Source organism: Rhinolophus hipposideros (assembly GCF_964194185.1).
Source record: "Rhinolophus hipposideros genome assembly, chromosome: 13".
NCBI classification, from domain to species: domain Eukaryota; kingdom Metazoa; phylum Chordata; class Mammalia; order Chiroptera; family Rhinolophidae; genus Rhinolophus; species Rhinolophus hipposideros.
In genome coordinates, this window is record NC_138059.1 from 66,511,147 (window position 1) to 66,526,641 (window position 15,495).

Genomic DNA, 15,495 nt, shown 5'->3' on the forward strand with positions numbered 1-15,495 from the left:
AGTCCTGCCCTGACGTTTTGGACTTAAACAACACTTAATGGTACACTTTTTAAAAAATACACTTGTTTCAGGAATTAACATTGGGCATCACAATAAAATGAAACGTGCCATGGCACTAACTCAGAATTTAGTAATATGACCTTGGGTTACACTCTATCCATGTGGTAAAAGATGACATCGGGGACAGTTTTCTGAATTTAGTCTCCCAGTACTTCTTCAACGTTTGTGCCTATCCAATGTGTGTTTCTTTTATTTGGTTGCGTTGTGATTTGAGCGCAAGTCCTCAAATCACAGGATCATTGGATCAGCTGTTGTTCCCATTTGGTTCAAGTTGGTCCCTGGCAAAAAGCTACGTCCCGTTTTCACGATGCATGACTTTAACAGTCTCGTCAAGAGAGTCAGAACGCTCTGGCGCCCCAAAGAATAACATCTCAATGTCTGCATGGTAAGTCAGCAGGAGAAACAAAGTTCACATGGAAATATAGGGTTCATGTAGAGGAAAAAGGTGTCCCACAAAATATTTTGAGTTGGAAGATTAATCTGAGGTATTTATTCCTATTCTGTGGGAAACAAATCTATTCTTGATGAACGTGAGCTTTTGATGATTTAGATTGTAAATCATCGTAGGTCACACGCAATCTTTGGTCACGGAGGTTAGGGGAAGTAGGGAAACTTCTGACAGATTTATTACCAGAAGTCCTATCTGACAGCTGCATGACATTAATTTCCTTTTGAACTATTCCATGAGTATTCTTGTCCCCTTCCCACGAAGCTTATCTAATTTACATCGACATACAGCACATCAAAATATTCTTTCTTAAAATCTGACTTTCTCAATTTTCACTTTCCACTTGCTGTTGTGGGGCCTGACAGACGGTTAGCTAGTGAGCAGAGTAATCACCTTTGACTCCCAGCTTGTCACAGCTTCCTGATGTCTGGAGAGTTAGGACATGATGACATCATCCCATTTATTGGAGGGGACAGAAGCCTAGATTTCATGGGTGCCAGGAAATTCAGCAAGCCCTTTTTTCTCTTCTTCATGTTTGTTTCAACACAATGTAATGTTCAGGTTGAGTTTCCCCAGAAGCAAATTCTGAGACACAGATCTGAATGCAAGTAATTTATTTGAGAGGTGGCGTAACGAGAGAATGGAGAGCACAGACAGGAAGGAGACATGGAATAGAGACCAGGGATATGAAGCAGATACCCAAGTTCCTACTTCAGGCCCAGTGGGCACCTCTGGCTCCCAGCTCAGTGGGAAGTGAGATAATCTAGAGTGTGAGGAATTATCAAGTCCTTCCTGGTATGCTAGCTAGTTCCCTGTCCTCACGAGCTTTCTGTGATAGATATCCCTACCACAGCCACAGGGAGAAAGATCCAGAATAGGAAAGTAAATTACACATTTCAGGAACGAATTGACACAACACAAGAGTAGGGTATATGTTTGCCTGCTCTAACAGGGTATCTAGTCATAGCCAGCCACATACAATTACCTGAAAAGATGTACCTCTGACTTTATTTTCTTTTTTAATAAATGGCCTTTGAAACTCCCTCAGTGGTTTGCCACTGAATTTGGAATGAAATTCAAACTCCCTGCCGTGTGTGACTGGCCTGGGCCGGCCCGTCCACTCCCACCTGGAACCATCACCCCACTACCTCTGTGCCAAGCTCCAGCCATGCTGGCTTCCTGACCTCTTGAAAACACCCAAATTCTTTCACCCTCTCCTTTGTTGTATGTTCGCTCTGCCAGTTCCTCCCACACTGGGCATGGCTGGGGTCAACCCATCCTTTAGGTCCCAGATGAATTATTTTCTCCTCAGAGTCCTTCTCTGGCCAGCTTAGCTAAGCTGTCTCCCAGCAGCCCCTTACACACCCCTCAAAATTATTTCCTCTCAGACCTCAGTGTTCTTTGCCTTCTAGCAACTACATGATTCATAATTCCTTTTTTTTTTTTGGTTTATTGTTGCTGAGTTTTTCATTTCATGCCTAGTGCTTGGCACGTGGTAGGTTGAATGAATGAATAAAATGGCATTGGGCAAGCTCTTCCTTCTTCGTAAATAATGTTCTGCATTGAAGCAGACTCTGGTCTGCTTATCTCATGAGTTAGACAGCAAAGCACTGACAGAAGCTCCAGGGTGGGAAGAAAAGCCAGTGAAAGGAGAGGAGCAAAACCAGAAGCCCCCGTCGCCAACACGAGGGAATTGTTAGCCTGGCCCAGAGCTGTCTGCACGCTCCTTGCAATGGCGGCCCCCAATGGCGGTCTGTGCCTTCAGATTAGGTAGATCTGGCTGCTCCTGGCAACCACAAGTCCTCCACCTCCTCTTTAGTCCATTTATGTCGCCTGCCAGTACCACATCTCGAATGCAACAAGCTTCTTTCATGTCATCATCTGCAGCGTGAAATGGTATTTCCTTTTATTGGAGCCAAATTTCCCTCACACAAGAATTTCAGAATACGGTGCAAAAAAATTATCTCTGTTGATCTTATCTGTGCCACTCAGGAACTTACTGGTTCAGGAGGTCCCCTTTCCTCCAGCACAGACTTTTCAGGTTGAATACTCCAGCTTTTGGATGCATCTTTCCGTAGACACCTCCCCTCTCAGGATGACCACGGGGCTCAGCCTTGGTGTGTTGTGGCAGCCAGAACCACACACATTATTCTCAGTCTTTAGGTACCAAAGGGTAATTTTTAAAAATGGTTTTCTAGTGCTTTTCTTGATGGTGCCAAATATAAGCAGACGTACACACAAACACACACACCCCGCAACAAACAGCTGACACCAGAAATAGAGTTGGGATTCCTTCTCCCTAATGGAGGGCCTTGCTCTTATTCTCATGTGGCGTCTCCTCGGTTGATCACAGACTCTCAAGCATTCCCGTTTGTATCTGACCCCTGTCTGCGTGGCTGTCTGCCGCCCCCAAATTTAAGGCCACCCACGACCCAGTGCCTTCTCCCTCACACTGTCAAGTTCGATAGTCCCAACCATTCCTAAGGAAATATTCTTTTTACATTTTACTCACAGCAGGACTATTTACACATGGCTGTTGCTTTCTGACATTCCATGCAAGGAAAAGAAAGCCCCTTTATCCACACGCACACGCATCTCACAATTTCAAATGTATATTATCCTCCTTTTGAACCTTGCCAAAACGCCTCTAAAAGTCAAACAAGACTATGTTGCCCAAGTGCCTATTTACCCCCTGAAAAAATCTCCAATCAAATGATCAAGCATTTTTTTCCCTCTTGCAGAAACCATGTTATCTGGCCCCCAGTAGGGTTTGTTTTGTTTCGGTTTGGTTTTCTTTCAAGACATTAACTGGACAAGTAGCATGAAATGCTAGCAAGACAATGAAATGGGCTGCCTCATTCGACAAATGGAATTTTACACGGCATAGAAACCCAGGAAAGAAAGGGGATACAAATCAAAAAGATAATGATGCTTTTTCTGGACAGTAAGTTTCCAGGTGAGTTTTTGTTTTTTTTCTTTTGTGGCTTTCTATATTTTCCAAATTTTCTGCAGCATAGCTTTTGTAGTCAAGGAAGAAAAATATTATTTTTAAAAGGACATGTGGAAACGCCCCAGCTGGCAGTGCCCTCTGACACCACAGAGAATAGCCCTTCGGTGGAGTGACTGCTCACGTTGTTTGGACAAACGTTATAAGTGACACCACAGTGGCCATCAGGGGACTGCAAAGAGGCACAGGACACATTTTGCCCTGAGCACAGAGCCATGGAAGACTCATCCACTCTGCCAGTGTTTATTTGGGGTCTACCCTGCAAAGTACACAGCTTCTCATAAAGCCTCATTTCTCTGAGGCAATACAAACATAATGTTTAACCATGTGGGCTCTGGATCTGGGTTCAAATCCTGGGTTCAAATCTCATGTCTTCACTGATTAGTGGTGTGACTTGGGACAAATTGCCTAATCTCTAACCTCCTGGTGCCATACCTCATTTTATTGTGTTCCACTTTCCTGTGCTTCACAGTTGTTGCTTTTTTTTTTTTTAACGCATTGCTTTTTTTTTTTTTTTTTTTTAACGCAAGACCCTCCACCAGCAAAAAGATTATGACTTGCTCTATTGCGACACTAGCTTTATTGCGGTGGTCTGGAGCTAAACCCGCCATACCGCTGAGGTATGCCTGTAACCTCGGCGGGTTGTGAGACAAAAGTAAGTTTAGAGCTGTGAGGTGCCTGAGAGAGGGCCTGGCCTGGAGCCAGTGCTGGGGAAGCCTTGGCAACTCTACCCTCCTTGACTGTACACCCAGGGCTGCAGCCAAGTTCTGCATGATGAATCCTGGTGCCAGGCCTTGTTCGTTTTTTTCTGCAGAGACAGAGGCAGGGGAAGCCACATGCGGTCTCTCAGTTACTCTGGCTCCAGCAAAGCCTCCACTTTCTAAATCATCATAGATTGGGACATCATTCCCTTAGGTGAGTTTTGGAGCCCATATTTTTAAGGATGGTGCCCCTTCTTCCTCCAGATATGACGTCAGAGATTTTGGCTAGTTAGTTTCCTAGATGTCCCATAAATTTAGAAAAGACTGACCCATCTAGGCTACTCAGTTTTTGTCCCTCTCCACTTGGGTTAATGATTCCTCTTTCCTTACGTTGTTCATCCAAGATCTAATGCAAACTACTGTTTCTATGATCTTAGAATGCAGACTCCAGGAACCCAGCTGATGAATTAGAGACTGGAATGCCTGTGCCTGATAAGCAGGTTTTCCAAGAAGTTCTCCCAGGGCGGGTCACTTGGATCTGCCCCCCTCCTCTGCTTCGCCCCTTCCCCTCCAATCCCTGATCAGGCCAATGGTGAATTTTCTATTCTTTTTGGGGGTGGGGGAGGATGTATGAAAATACGTAATTGGTACTGAAAACCATGCCATCATCATAATGAGAATTTATGAGATAATTAGTTTCAGAACAGATTTTTTTTTAATGGCAGCTTAGTAATTCTATAGATCCACTAATATATTTTCATTTTGAGTGAGTAAAAAATAACTTTCTATTTAGAAACAGAAATTCCAGTATTTTATCTTTTAGCCACACCCCCCCAAACAATGCACTTATCAAGATGAAAAAATCAGAAGAAACAGAAGTAAAGCATGTTTAGTTATGACACAGTTCCATTTCTGTTCACATTTAATGTCATTTTAGCCAAAAAGGCTTCGGGCAGCATCAATGGGTAACATAGCATTGGGTAAGGAGATGAGATTCTAAGAGGCAGAATGGGGTATCCGTGCTGCCGAGCCTTGATTTAGCTGGAAATAAATCATAACCTGCATTAGCACAAACAGATGTGGCTGATGGCAGCTTGAAGTCAGGCAGCCATGGGTTCAGCGCTCACTCCACGGCCCATTCGTGGTAACTTAGTAATGGAAGAGCCCCCTGGCAGCCTCAGTTCCTGTAAAATGCTAATACAGGCCAACCCGACCTCCCCCAAACCCCAAAGTCAGCTCATTTGTGACAGTTGTCCAGGGCTGAAGACGCAGAGCACCTCAGCTCCAACCTGCCCTTCACTCACCCTCAACTCTGAGGGTGAGTCTCCCCAAAGTGGCCAGCTTCCAACTGTCTCTATTTTCTTCCTCCCTTCCAAAAAACAAAACACTCTAGATGCAGAGACTTTACCAACAAGGAGTCTTTTCCATCCCGCCGTCTTCTTCTGCTAAGCTAGATTTCTTTCTCAGTCCTTCCAGAGATGGTAAGGTCATCTCCCATCTTTTGCTATCCCTTACCTAATAAATCCCCACTCCAAAATGACAGGCTTTTTATTTTAATACGTCTACCTCCTGGACTGAAAAGAAGGGATTTATTTTTGACCAAATCAAGACTTGGAGGATTCTGCAGCTCCTCATAGCGCTGTTAGGCCTCACTAGAAAGCCAGTTTTTCTCAGCTTGCTCACCTTGTCTGTGCTTGAATTGCTCCATATCTAGCTACATTCACTATCCTGTTCTCCAGCTTAGCCTCAGGGCCTAACCTAGCACCTGGCACAAAAGGCTGACACCCACAACCAGTGATGCTTTCCTCCTAGAATTCTCTTCCCCTTCTAGAGACCTCTCGCTCATTCTCTGGGACTAGACTGCCCATCACTTCCTCTGGTCTTCTGAGTTTTTCCTTTCTAGCATCCCAGGTCCTTTGTTTTGGCACTAAGTGTGCTGCAAGTGCTTTTGCATGTGTGACTATGAACTTCTCGGGGGCAGGGACTGTGCCCTCACCATCTTTGTGTCACTGTGCTTGCCATGGTCTGGGGGACATTATCTGAACTACGGGAATTCTGTATTTACCTTTAACATGTAGGTAAATCCCTCGCGTGGGAGGGTTGAGTGAGAGAGGCTACCACAGTGGATAGGGTGTACCTGAGTGACCCAGGTAACTGAGGAAAACACGGGTTTGGGTAGCTACCTGAGGAGGGGGCTGAGGACAGCTGGCCCGAGGGCACTGCATTTCCAAACTGACTCTTCACCTTACTTTAGTAGTAAAAGCTCCTGGCTTTGGAGCAGGAAAGTGAAAGAAGTTTATCAAAAAGAAAATCAATATTCATAGGTAAATCATTAACTTTCCATCAGGGTCAAAAAAATCTTAATGTTTCAACTGTGTTCTTTCAGCAGCAGGCCTGGCTGACCATCCTGCCATGGGCTCGTGGTCTCTTCCCGCAGAACAGAGGCAGGAGGAGAGCTGCCCTCTATCAGGCACCCAGCCCTGCTGGTTACTCACCTGGGAAGATGTGAGGATCCCCCTCCAAGATCCTTCAGGCCAAACCCTAACAGCTGCGTGGCCTTGGGGGTGAAGTGATAAAGGGGGGTTGGGCGGGCACCAAGCTACTTCTATTTCCAGAGCTGGCTTCTCTCAGGTGCACCTCATTCTTCAGAACTATCCTCACCATTTCTCCCTTTCCCTTTTAATTTAATTAAATCATCATTTATTGAGCCCATACCAGGGTCTGTGATACTGTGGGAAATTTAAGGATAAAAAAGACTGACCCTAAAGGGAAACCAGCAAGATTAAAACACAGTAAGATCCCCGCGATAAAAATCTTTATCAAGCTATATAGATAAAACTGAATTCAAAGAACGAAGGGAACGCTTTTTTGTGAGGAAGGGGCTCTATCCACAGTCTGGAAGCGAGGACAACTGTGCTCCTCCAAGAACTTGAACTCCCCACACCCCCATCCCTGCCCCGGGAGCAAGCCCTTGGCACAAAGTGGGATCATTACACATTCCTTCTCTCGTCACCCTTCACAGAGTCCTTAAGATCCCTGAGGATTAACAGGATGGAAGTAGGGAGCCTGACCCAGGGGCGGGCCCTGGACCTGTCAGTGCGTCTCTCCAGGCGGCGGGAGGTGGCCCTATCAAGCTAGCGTTCCTGAGAGGACGGATTCATCCAGCAGAAGTGACCTGCACCCCTCCAGAAAGCGTTCCAGCACTTTCCACCCAGGCTGTGGTGGGAGGGATGCTTTGGAGAGGTATGTCTAGATGGAAGGGGGCTGGAGAGGCCTAGGATAAAAAGTCTGGGATGCACATAGACGGAGGGAGCTGGAAGACCCTGGACAGATGGAGCTGGTGTACCTGGATGGAAGGGGCTGGGTGGGCCGGGATTGAGAGACTGGCCCCACCACGACGGAAGGGGCTGGAGGATGCCTGGTCCTTGGTGTGGGACTCTGTCCCTGGGCTGCCGGCTAATGGCCGGTGCCACCCCCCTGGCCCCGCCACCCACCTGGACACGCCCTGGTGTAGTCGAAGCAGCAGTCCCCGGTGAGGAGGCAGGCTTGGTCGCAGAAGCACGTCCCGTAGACCCTGTCCAGCCTCCAGCCTCGGGCAAAGCAGGAGGGGTCCCGGCCGGGGCAGCAGCGCCCAGCCTCAGCGCAGCCGGCCAGGGCGCCGGGCCCCAGCCGCGCCAGGGCGCACAGCGCCAGCCACAGGGTCCTCATGGGCAGCGCTCCCGCAGACCGAGGACACCAGTCCTGCGCTGCTCCACAGCCGCGGTGACGCTCGGCGGGGCCCGGCCCTGCCCTGCTCTGCGCGCGGCCCCCGCCCCCCCGCGCCGCCCCTCCCAGCGGGGCGGGTGCTCGCTCTCCCGGGCGCCCCCAGTCCGCGCTCGGGCCCCCACCTCCTCCCCGCGGGGCCCTCCCGGAGCCGGCGGAGAAGCAGGTGCCCCGGATCCCAGGGGCCCAGCAGCCTGGCCAAGGCAGCCACCTTTCCTGTCCCCAAACTCAGCTTCCTAACGTCTGGGGACATGTTAGCAAGTGGGCATTGTGCTTCACGTGCAGCAAGTGGGTCTCAGCAACGCGATGCGCGCGGGTCACCTGGCTTCGCGCAGGGACACCCGCGCTCTGTTTGCTGCAGGAGACCGTCCCCACGGCCACAGGGGCCCCTCAAAATCGAGGAGATATGGCCAAAGAAGCATCCTCTCTGCAGCTTTTTATAATGGGATTTCCCTGCTCTGGGAAAAGAACACGTTGCTTCACTGAAGAGGCAATTGACGAATGTTAAGGAAAGGAGACATAAAATATAAACGATGTCTTAGGAATAACCTCTGCTTTTAAAACATGCTTGCCTAACTTTGTATATACATTTCCTTCCACCTTTCTCTCTAAGTATATTCTCTGCACCTCTTTTTGATAACCAAAAAGAATCCTGGAAGTTTAATTTAAATTTATGCTCTAAATCACTTAAACTATTACGGTTTTTGCAAGAAACCAGGGATATAAAATTTCCTGTGTCTGTGAATCTAAGGAATCTGATTAAAGACGAGGGTTTTTTTTCTTTTCTCATACAGAGACTTCTCAAAGATGAACTTCCTTTATTCTTTAGAGAGAAAAGTAACAATAGTTAAAAAAATAATAAAATAACTTTACTACACATGTAGTAAAACAATAATCAAACATAAAAGAATAAACAAAAAACAGTTGTGAAATGAAAAAGATATGATGATGCATTATAAGAATTGTATCTCATAAATTCTAATCACAGATAAAGTTAGACCAATGTAAAAAAGCAATCTTTTTTCATTGTCCAAAGAAAATGCACTTTAATGTTACAGAGAAATTGTTTCTTTGCGATTATTTATGCAAATAAATTTTAGGGTTGGCCGTTTATTTTTGTTTTCCTTTTTAGATAAGTCTCTCTTACTTTTTGCAATTTAAATAAATATTATATACTTCTTTATTTTTTATGTTTTTAGTTCTTGATAGTTGGTACTAAATAACTCTTTCCGCAAATTATACCTTTGCCTTTTACCTGTGTTGTAGGTTTTATTAGCAGCTTTGTACCAGCTCATTCATGTAATTTATCCCTCACTTCTTCCCTAAGGCTGTCTGCTTTACAGAATATCTTTAGCTAGACTTATTCTGTAAGGCCATAAGAATCCGGAATTGTTCCAGAAAAAAAAATATGAAGGAAAATTATTCACTGACAAGCTCATTTTCAGGAATTAAAAAAAAAAAGAAGACATACAGAAAATGGAAGAAGATGACCTCCAGTCTAGAAGATTAAAAAAATCATGCCAAATGCTTGCTCAAATACCAAATTTTTTCACTCCTTTCTTCCTTATCCCCAGACAAAATCGAAACCAAAAATCAAAAACAAAAGTTGGGGGTCTGTGCTCAGGAGGCTTCGTCCATTTCTGATTCCATGCTCTCGGACAAATCACTTCAGTGCCCTCAGCTCAAACACAGAACACTAAACCCTTTCCGAGTGCTGTGACATGTCTAGAGAAACCAGACAATGTGTGGAAATTGAGCACACAGTGGGTGCTAAATAACTACTAGTGTCATAATGTCCACCCCACTCCGACTCCATAATTTAAGCCTACAACTAAGTAAAAGACAGACTAAGTTTCAATAGTATGCAAAGGCAGGGAAAGCACAAAGTTAAAGAGAACACATAAAACCACAAATAAACGATGACTTCTTTAATGCCAAACATAGCGTGGAGCTTGTCTCTGGTAAGTCACATTGAAAGCAACTCATCATGTCAAGTTAAAGCCTGCACTGTCTTAAAAACCTCAAGATAAGGCTCCCCTAGTGGTCCTTGCAAATAAGCATTTCCTGCCTGACAGGCAAAATCAGGGGGACCCTGACATTTAAAGCCATGGAGTTCACATTCTTACTGGAAATTGGGTTCAGTCAATGTAACAATTAGTCACTTTGTTTGCCATGTCTTGCAGATCTTTCGAGAACAGAAGTCATCCCAGTGATCATGGGGGTGACTATAGGAAGTAATCAAATGCACCTTAAAAGACACCCTTTCTTCTGAAGCCTTTGGAAGCTATCCAAGACTGGTAAAATTACAGAGGGGAGCGGAGGCCTTTCTGCTTATCAGATTCCAGAATGCAGTCATTTTAAAGGACATCCACACATGTGTTCTCATTGGACAGCACATAACTGTGAAGAAAATATTGGCACCTCCACTTTGCAGATGACAGAAATTAGACATGTAGGTAATTAGTGGCAAAACGAGACTAGAACTAAAGTTATTCTTTCCACAATGGCTCCAAGTTCATCTTTCAAGCACGGTGGTGGTGGTGGTGAGATGGTAATGGAAAGTAAAGACAAGTAAGATTAAACATTGTACTAAATAGAAATCATTTTCAAAAAGGTTTAGATACATTTAAAATATAAGATGGGTAGGGACCCAGGACACCGTGAGGAATGTAAAAGGACTCTCGTGAGATTGACAAATAGACTAGTTGATTCTTAGGCAGGTTCGGAACATGTGTCAGAGGCAGAGTACTGCATGGATATCCATAACATCGTATTTTGTTATCAGACACCTTTGATGGTAAGATTCACCATTATTTTATGGAATATTAAGATACAGTACATAAGACATAAGACAAAACACGATCAATTAAAGTATGGTATGTACTTACACGTGGATTACAGGATGGTTTTAGTCTTTCAGGCCACTATAACAAAATGCCATAAACTGGCTGGCTTTTCCTTGCATGTTTGGAGGCTGGGAAGTCCAAGATCCAGGTGCCAGCAGATTCGGTGTCTGATGAAGGCCGGCTTTCTGTTCACAGACAGTGCCTTCTGGCTCCAACTTCACGTGGCAAAAGCCTGGGGAGTCCTGTGGGGTCTCTTTTATCAGAGCACATGTCTCATCATGAGGACTGCACTCTCATGACCTAAGCACCTCTCAAAGTCCCCAACTCCTAATCCCATCACTTTGGGGGTTAGGTTTCAGCATATGAATCTGGGGGCGATCACACAGACATTCAGTGCATTTTAAGACTGGATCTCAGTTTCTGAGATGGTGAAGTATGAGAAAACGTGTATCTTAGAAAAAAAGGAAAAATGGAAGAGGTCACACTTTACATTTTATATGAGATATCGTTAGTTTTTTCATTTGGTGGGAGAGGAGGCTCAGAGGAGCTCACTGGACTCCCCAGGATTCCAGGGGCTCCAGCCCAGCCCTCATTTCAGAGCTGGCACTGTTCATTCGGTTTCAGTCATTTGCTTTCTGTAGGTGACATATATTCCAGGCTGAGGGCCAAAGATGGGTGACAAACGGTCCTTCCCTAAGGAGACTTTAGTCTCGTGGAGATGTTAGACATGTGACAGTCATGGCAACATGTTGTGATAGGTCTTATTCTAAAAGAGGGTGGTGGGGGTGTCTGAGATACCGACCCTGGAGCTGGGCAGACAAGAGAGGATTGAATTTGGGTTATAAAAGCTAGGATTGGTTCACTATTAGTCCCTTTACTTTCTCCCTGGAAAGTGCAGACTGAGCCCCCAGGAAAAGCTCGCATACCTTTTGGGAAGGTCCTGCCTTGACAGGCTGATACCTATTCATTTAATGATGCCTAAAGTTCAGGCAAGAATCCAAAAATGCTTGTTGAAGATTGGTGTACGTAATGTACCTTGAGCAATTCTCCCCTTACCACCTTAAAACAAGAGGTCCAGGACTCCTCCACCGAAGTTTATGCTGCCAATTGTGTATCTTTGAACCTATGGATTACAGACAGACATGGGGAGAGGATACGGAGATGGTTAAGTAAATGTGTTGGTTGCCTGTAAAATATTCATTCTTCCCTTCTTTTTCTAACAGCCTCCAGATTTCCCTTTCTAGAAGGAGCACCCCTTCTCTCTAGTATGTGACAGCAGCTCATCTTGGGTGCATGAGCCTCACTCCTCGTTCTAGGGATGGGTTCTGAGGATTAATCCCATCCTCAGAATATGGACTTGTGCAGAGATTGGTCCAAGCAGAGCCGCAGGATCAGGACATTCGTTGGACAGATGATTCACTTTCACCTTGGCCTTTCCTGGGTGTGAATGAGGCCACGCGGGGCAATGTGAAGCCAGCTTGAGATCAGGCAGATCAAGCCAGGAAGGCAGAGCCGGGGATCTCAGGGCTTGGACTGAATGACACTGCAAGTCACTCTTCCCCTGTTCATGCCCCAGCCCCAATACATCCTCCTTATAATTTACAACATTTTGTTGTCGTTTCTGGGGCTTCAAACAAAAGCACCCAACAGAGGTGACACAGAAAGGGAAGCGCTCAGGTTTTAAAGAGAAAAGCAGATTTGAACTGGGGCTCTATCTAGAAAAGCAGATCCATCACTAGTGACGTAACATGAAATAAGTTATGATAAGCACTTCAAGCCTCAGTTTCCTGATCTGTAAAATGGAGATAAAGAAGGAAAGGATTAAATAATGTTTGTGTGTCTAGTACAGCTCCTGATATATTAATAGACGAATGAGTTGGTAATTAAGGGTCATTATTACATTTGTTCTCTGGACTTGAACACAAAAGGCATGCTTTAATTACGAGTAATAAAATTCCTTTCCATAAACTATTGTGTCAGCTAGATGGTATAATTAAAACAGTGATGCATGGGGAGTCCAGAGACCTGGCTTCTAGGTCCTGCCAATTGTTGACGCTGGGCAGCTCACATAGGCTCTTTGGACCTCAGTTGCTCCCATATAATTTGAAGGTGTGAGCCAAGAAAATCTCCCAGGGCCCTTTCAGTTCAAAATTTCTAATATTCAACTTAAGTAGCAGTATATAAGTCATGAGAGAGGTCTCACACACTTTATTTGACCCCAGTGGTAGGCTGCAAGTAACACAGTTGAGGAAGTCATTTTGCAGAGTCCAAGTCTCTCCAAGTTGAGATCAGAAGAGCTAATCTGGAGACCGACATTTATGTCCACAGATTAATTATAAATTCACTGTAATGCTTGCCTGGACGCGTATCAGTCATGGTCATTACTGAAGAATGACATGGTTTATAAAAATCTGATTAGGGATCAGGAGATGGAAAATACGGTTTTGCCTCCATAACTCACCAGCTGTATGACTTTGAGGAAAGTATTTAAATTTCACTGTTCCAGAATTTCAGCTATAAAACGAAGGCCTTTTAAAGCTCCGTAAGGTCTCCAGCAAATCCAACACTTGTTCTCTAACTATAATCTTCTAGTTACGGATAGACAGATTATGCCTATTTTTGTATAGACTGTGAGCTAAGGGAAAAGTTTTTTTTTTTTTAAAGATTCTTGTGTGTCATGTGGAAATTAAATGAAATTCAAATTTCAGTGTCCGTAAATAAAATTTTATTGGAACACAATTATGCCCCTTTTTTTAATGTATTGTCTATGGCTGTTTTCACTCTGCAAGCAGAGAGCTGAGTAGTTGCAACAGATAAAAACTATATGGTCTGCAAAGCCTAGACTATTTACTACTTGGCCCTTTATAGAAAATGTCTGGCTGACCTCTAGTCAATACATCCAGCTCTAGCATTCTATGAACTAATATACATTAAACACTTTGTAAACTACATAGCATTCATCTATATGTAAGGAGTTCATATAAAATGGAATTCTGAAATTAAAAAAGGAGCAGCCAGAAAACCCATGCCCTGCAAACATTGTTTACGAAGGCCGAAGCTATGGATACTGCCAAGTAAAGCCTGCGCTGCTAGGAAATATTGTGGAATTGTAAGCAGAGCTTAAAAAATGAAAAGGAGAAAATCATCTGGATGACATTAAAGAAGTCATGTAATTTGCTCCTTTTACGGTAAAACAACCTTCTCTACTCCACAGCAGGGATCTTTATAGCAAATTGTTCTTTCTTCCTACATGCAAAACTCCCACTAAGTCCGTGAAGGGCACAAAACCCTACGAAGTGTCTGCCACACAACAAGCCAGAGAGAAATGAGCCCCTTCGAGGGAGAAGAATGTTCCTACTCCATTTAGTTCTAAGAAGTAAGTGGGAAGGGAGTGCACCCGCTGGCGTGCCTGGCAGCCTTGTGTGGGTGTGAAAGCAGTCGATGGCTGCATATTATGACTTTGACCTTGATCCTAGACTTTTGCTTGGGAGAAAACGTTCTTTGCACGCTAAGTCTGCAGATTCTGGCTTATTTATAGGGCATAAAGGAGCTACCATTTATAAAGGTCTGTTTGGTACCAGGAATCATATTAAATATTTAATGTATCTTGTTTTGTTGACCCTGACGAGGCAAGTATTACTATTTATTTTCTCAGTTGAGGAAATCGAAGTGTGATGATGTTAAATAACTTGCCCAAACTAGAGATATTCAAACCCATTCTGTGCAATTTCAAGAGTCTAATTTTTTTTCTACTCGGAGAACTAATTATGTAATCAACAACTGGATTTCTACTAAAATTTCATAGGCTCTTTATGATAGATAGCTTGACAAATAGCACGTAGTTAGGCCACTAAAAAACTGAAGACATTAAACCATGTGGGATCATTTTCTATTGTCAGTTCCTTAAATTCTTTTTTTCAGTTACAAGTTTTTTTTTTCTTATGATGAGAACTTTTAAGAGTTACTCTCTTAGCAACTTTCAAATAGACAATACAATATTATTAACTATAATCACTATGCTGTATATTAAATCCATTATTTACATGACTTTTTATGTTCTAACTGGAAGTTTGTACCTTTTGCCCTCCTTCACGCATTTCATCCACCTCCCACGGTCTGCAACTGTTCTCTGTATCTATGAATTCACTTTTTCTTTTCTTTTTTCTTTTCTTTCCTCTTCTCTTTTCTTTTTCTCCTTCTCCTCCTCCTCCTTCTTCTAGATTCTACATATAACTGAGATCATGCAATATTTGTCTTTGTCCAACTTATTTCACTTGGCATATGCCCTCTAGGTCCACCCACGTTGTCACAAATGGCAGGATATCCCCTTTTGATGGCTGAATAATATTCCATTGTGTACATATGTGCCACATCTTCTATATCCATTCATCTATCGAAGGACACTTAGTTTGCTTCCATATCTTGGTTATTGTAAATAATGCTGCAATGAACATGAGGGTGCAGATATCTTTTCGAGTTAGTGTTCTCATTTCCTTTGGATAAATACTGAGAAGCAAAACTATTGGACCTACTCTGTGGTAGTTCTCTTTAATTTCTTGAGGAACCTCCATACTGTTTTCCATAGTTGCTGCATCAATTTACATTCCCACCAACAATGCACGGGGGTTCCCTTTTTTCCCCATCCTCGCCAGCACTTTTATTATTTATTTC

At 44.0% G+C, this 15,495-nt stretch overlaps 1 protein-coding gene across 1 annotated transcript in view; it reads right to left on the reverse strand.

The window, feature by feature from the left end:
• SBSPON (somatomedin B and thrombospondin type 1 domain containing) overlaps positions 1-7,974 on the reverse strand; it is a 30,050-nt gene extending 22,076 nt beyond the window's left edge. Inside the window, exon 1 of the mRNA XM_081069909.1 lies at positions 7,711-7,974. Coding sequence (XP_080926035.1) covers positions 7,711-7,924 — 214 coding nt within the window. The 5' untranslated portion in view covers positions 7,925-7,974. The remainder of the gene's footprint in view (positions 1-7,710) is intronic.
• Positions 7,975-15,495: the final 7,521 nt, after the last annotated feature.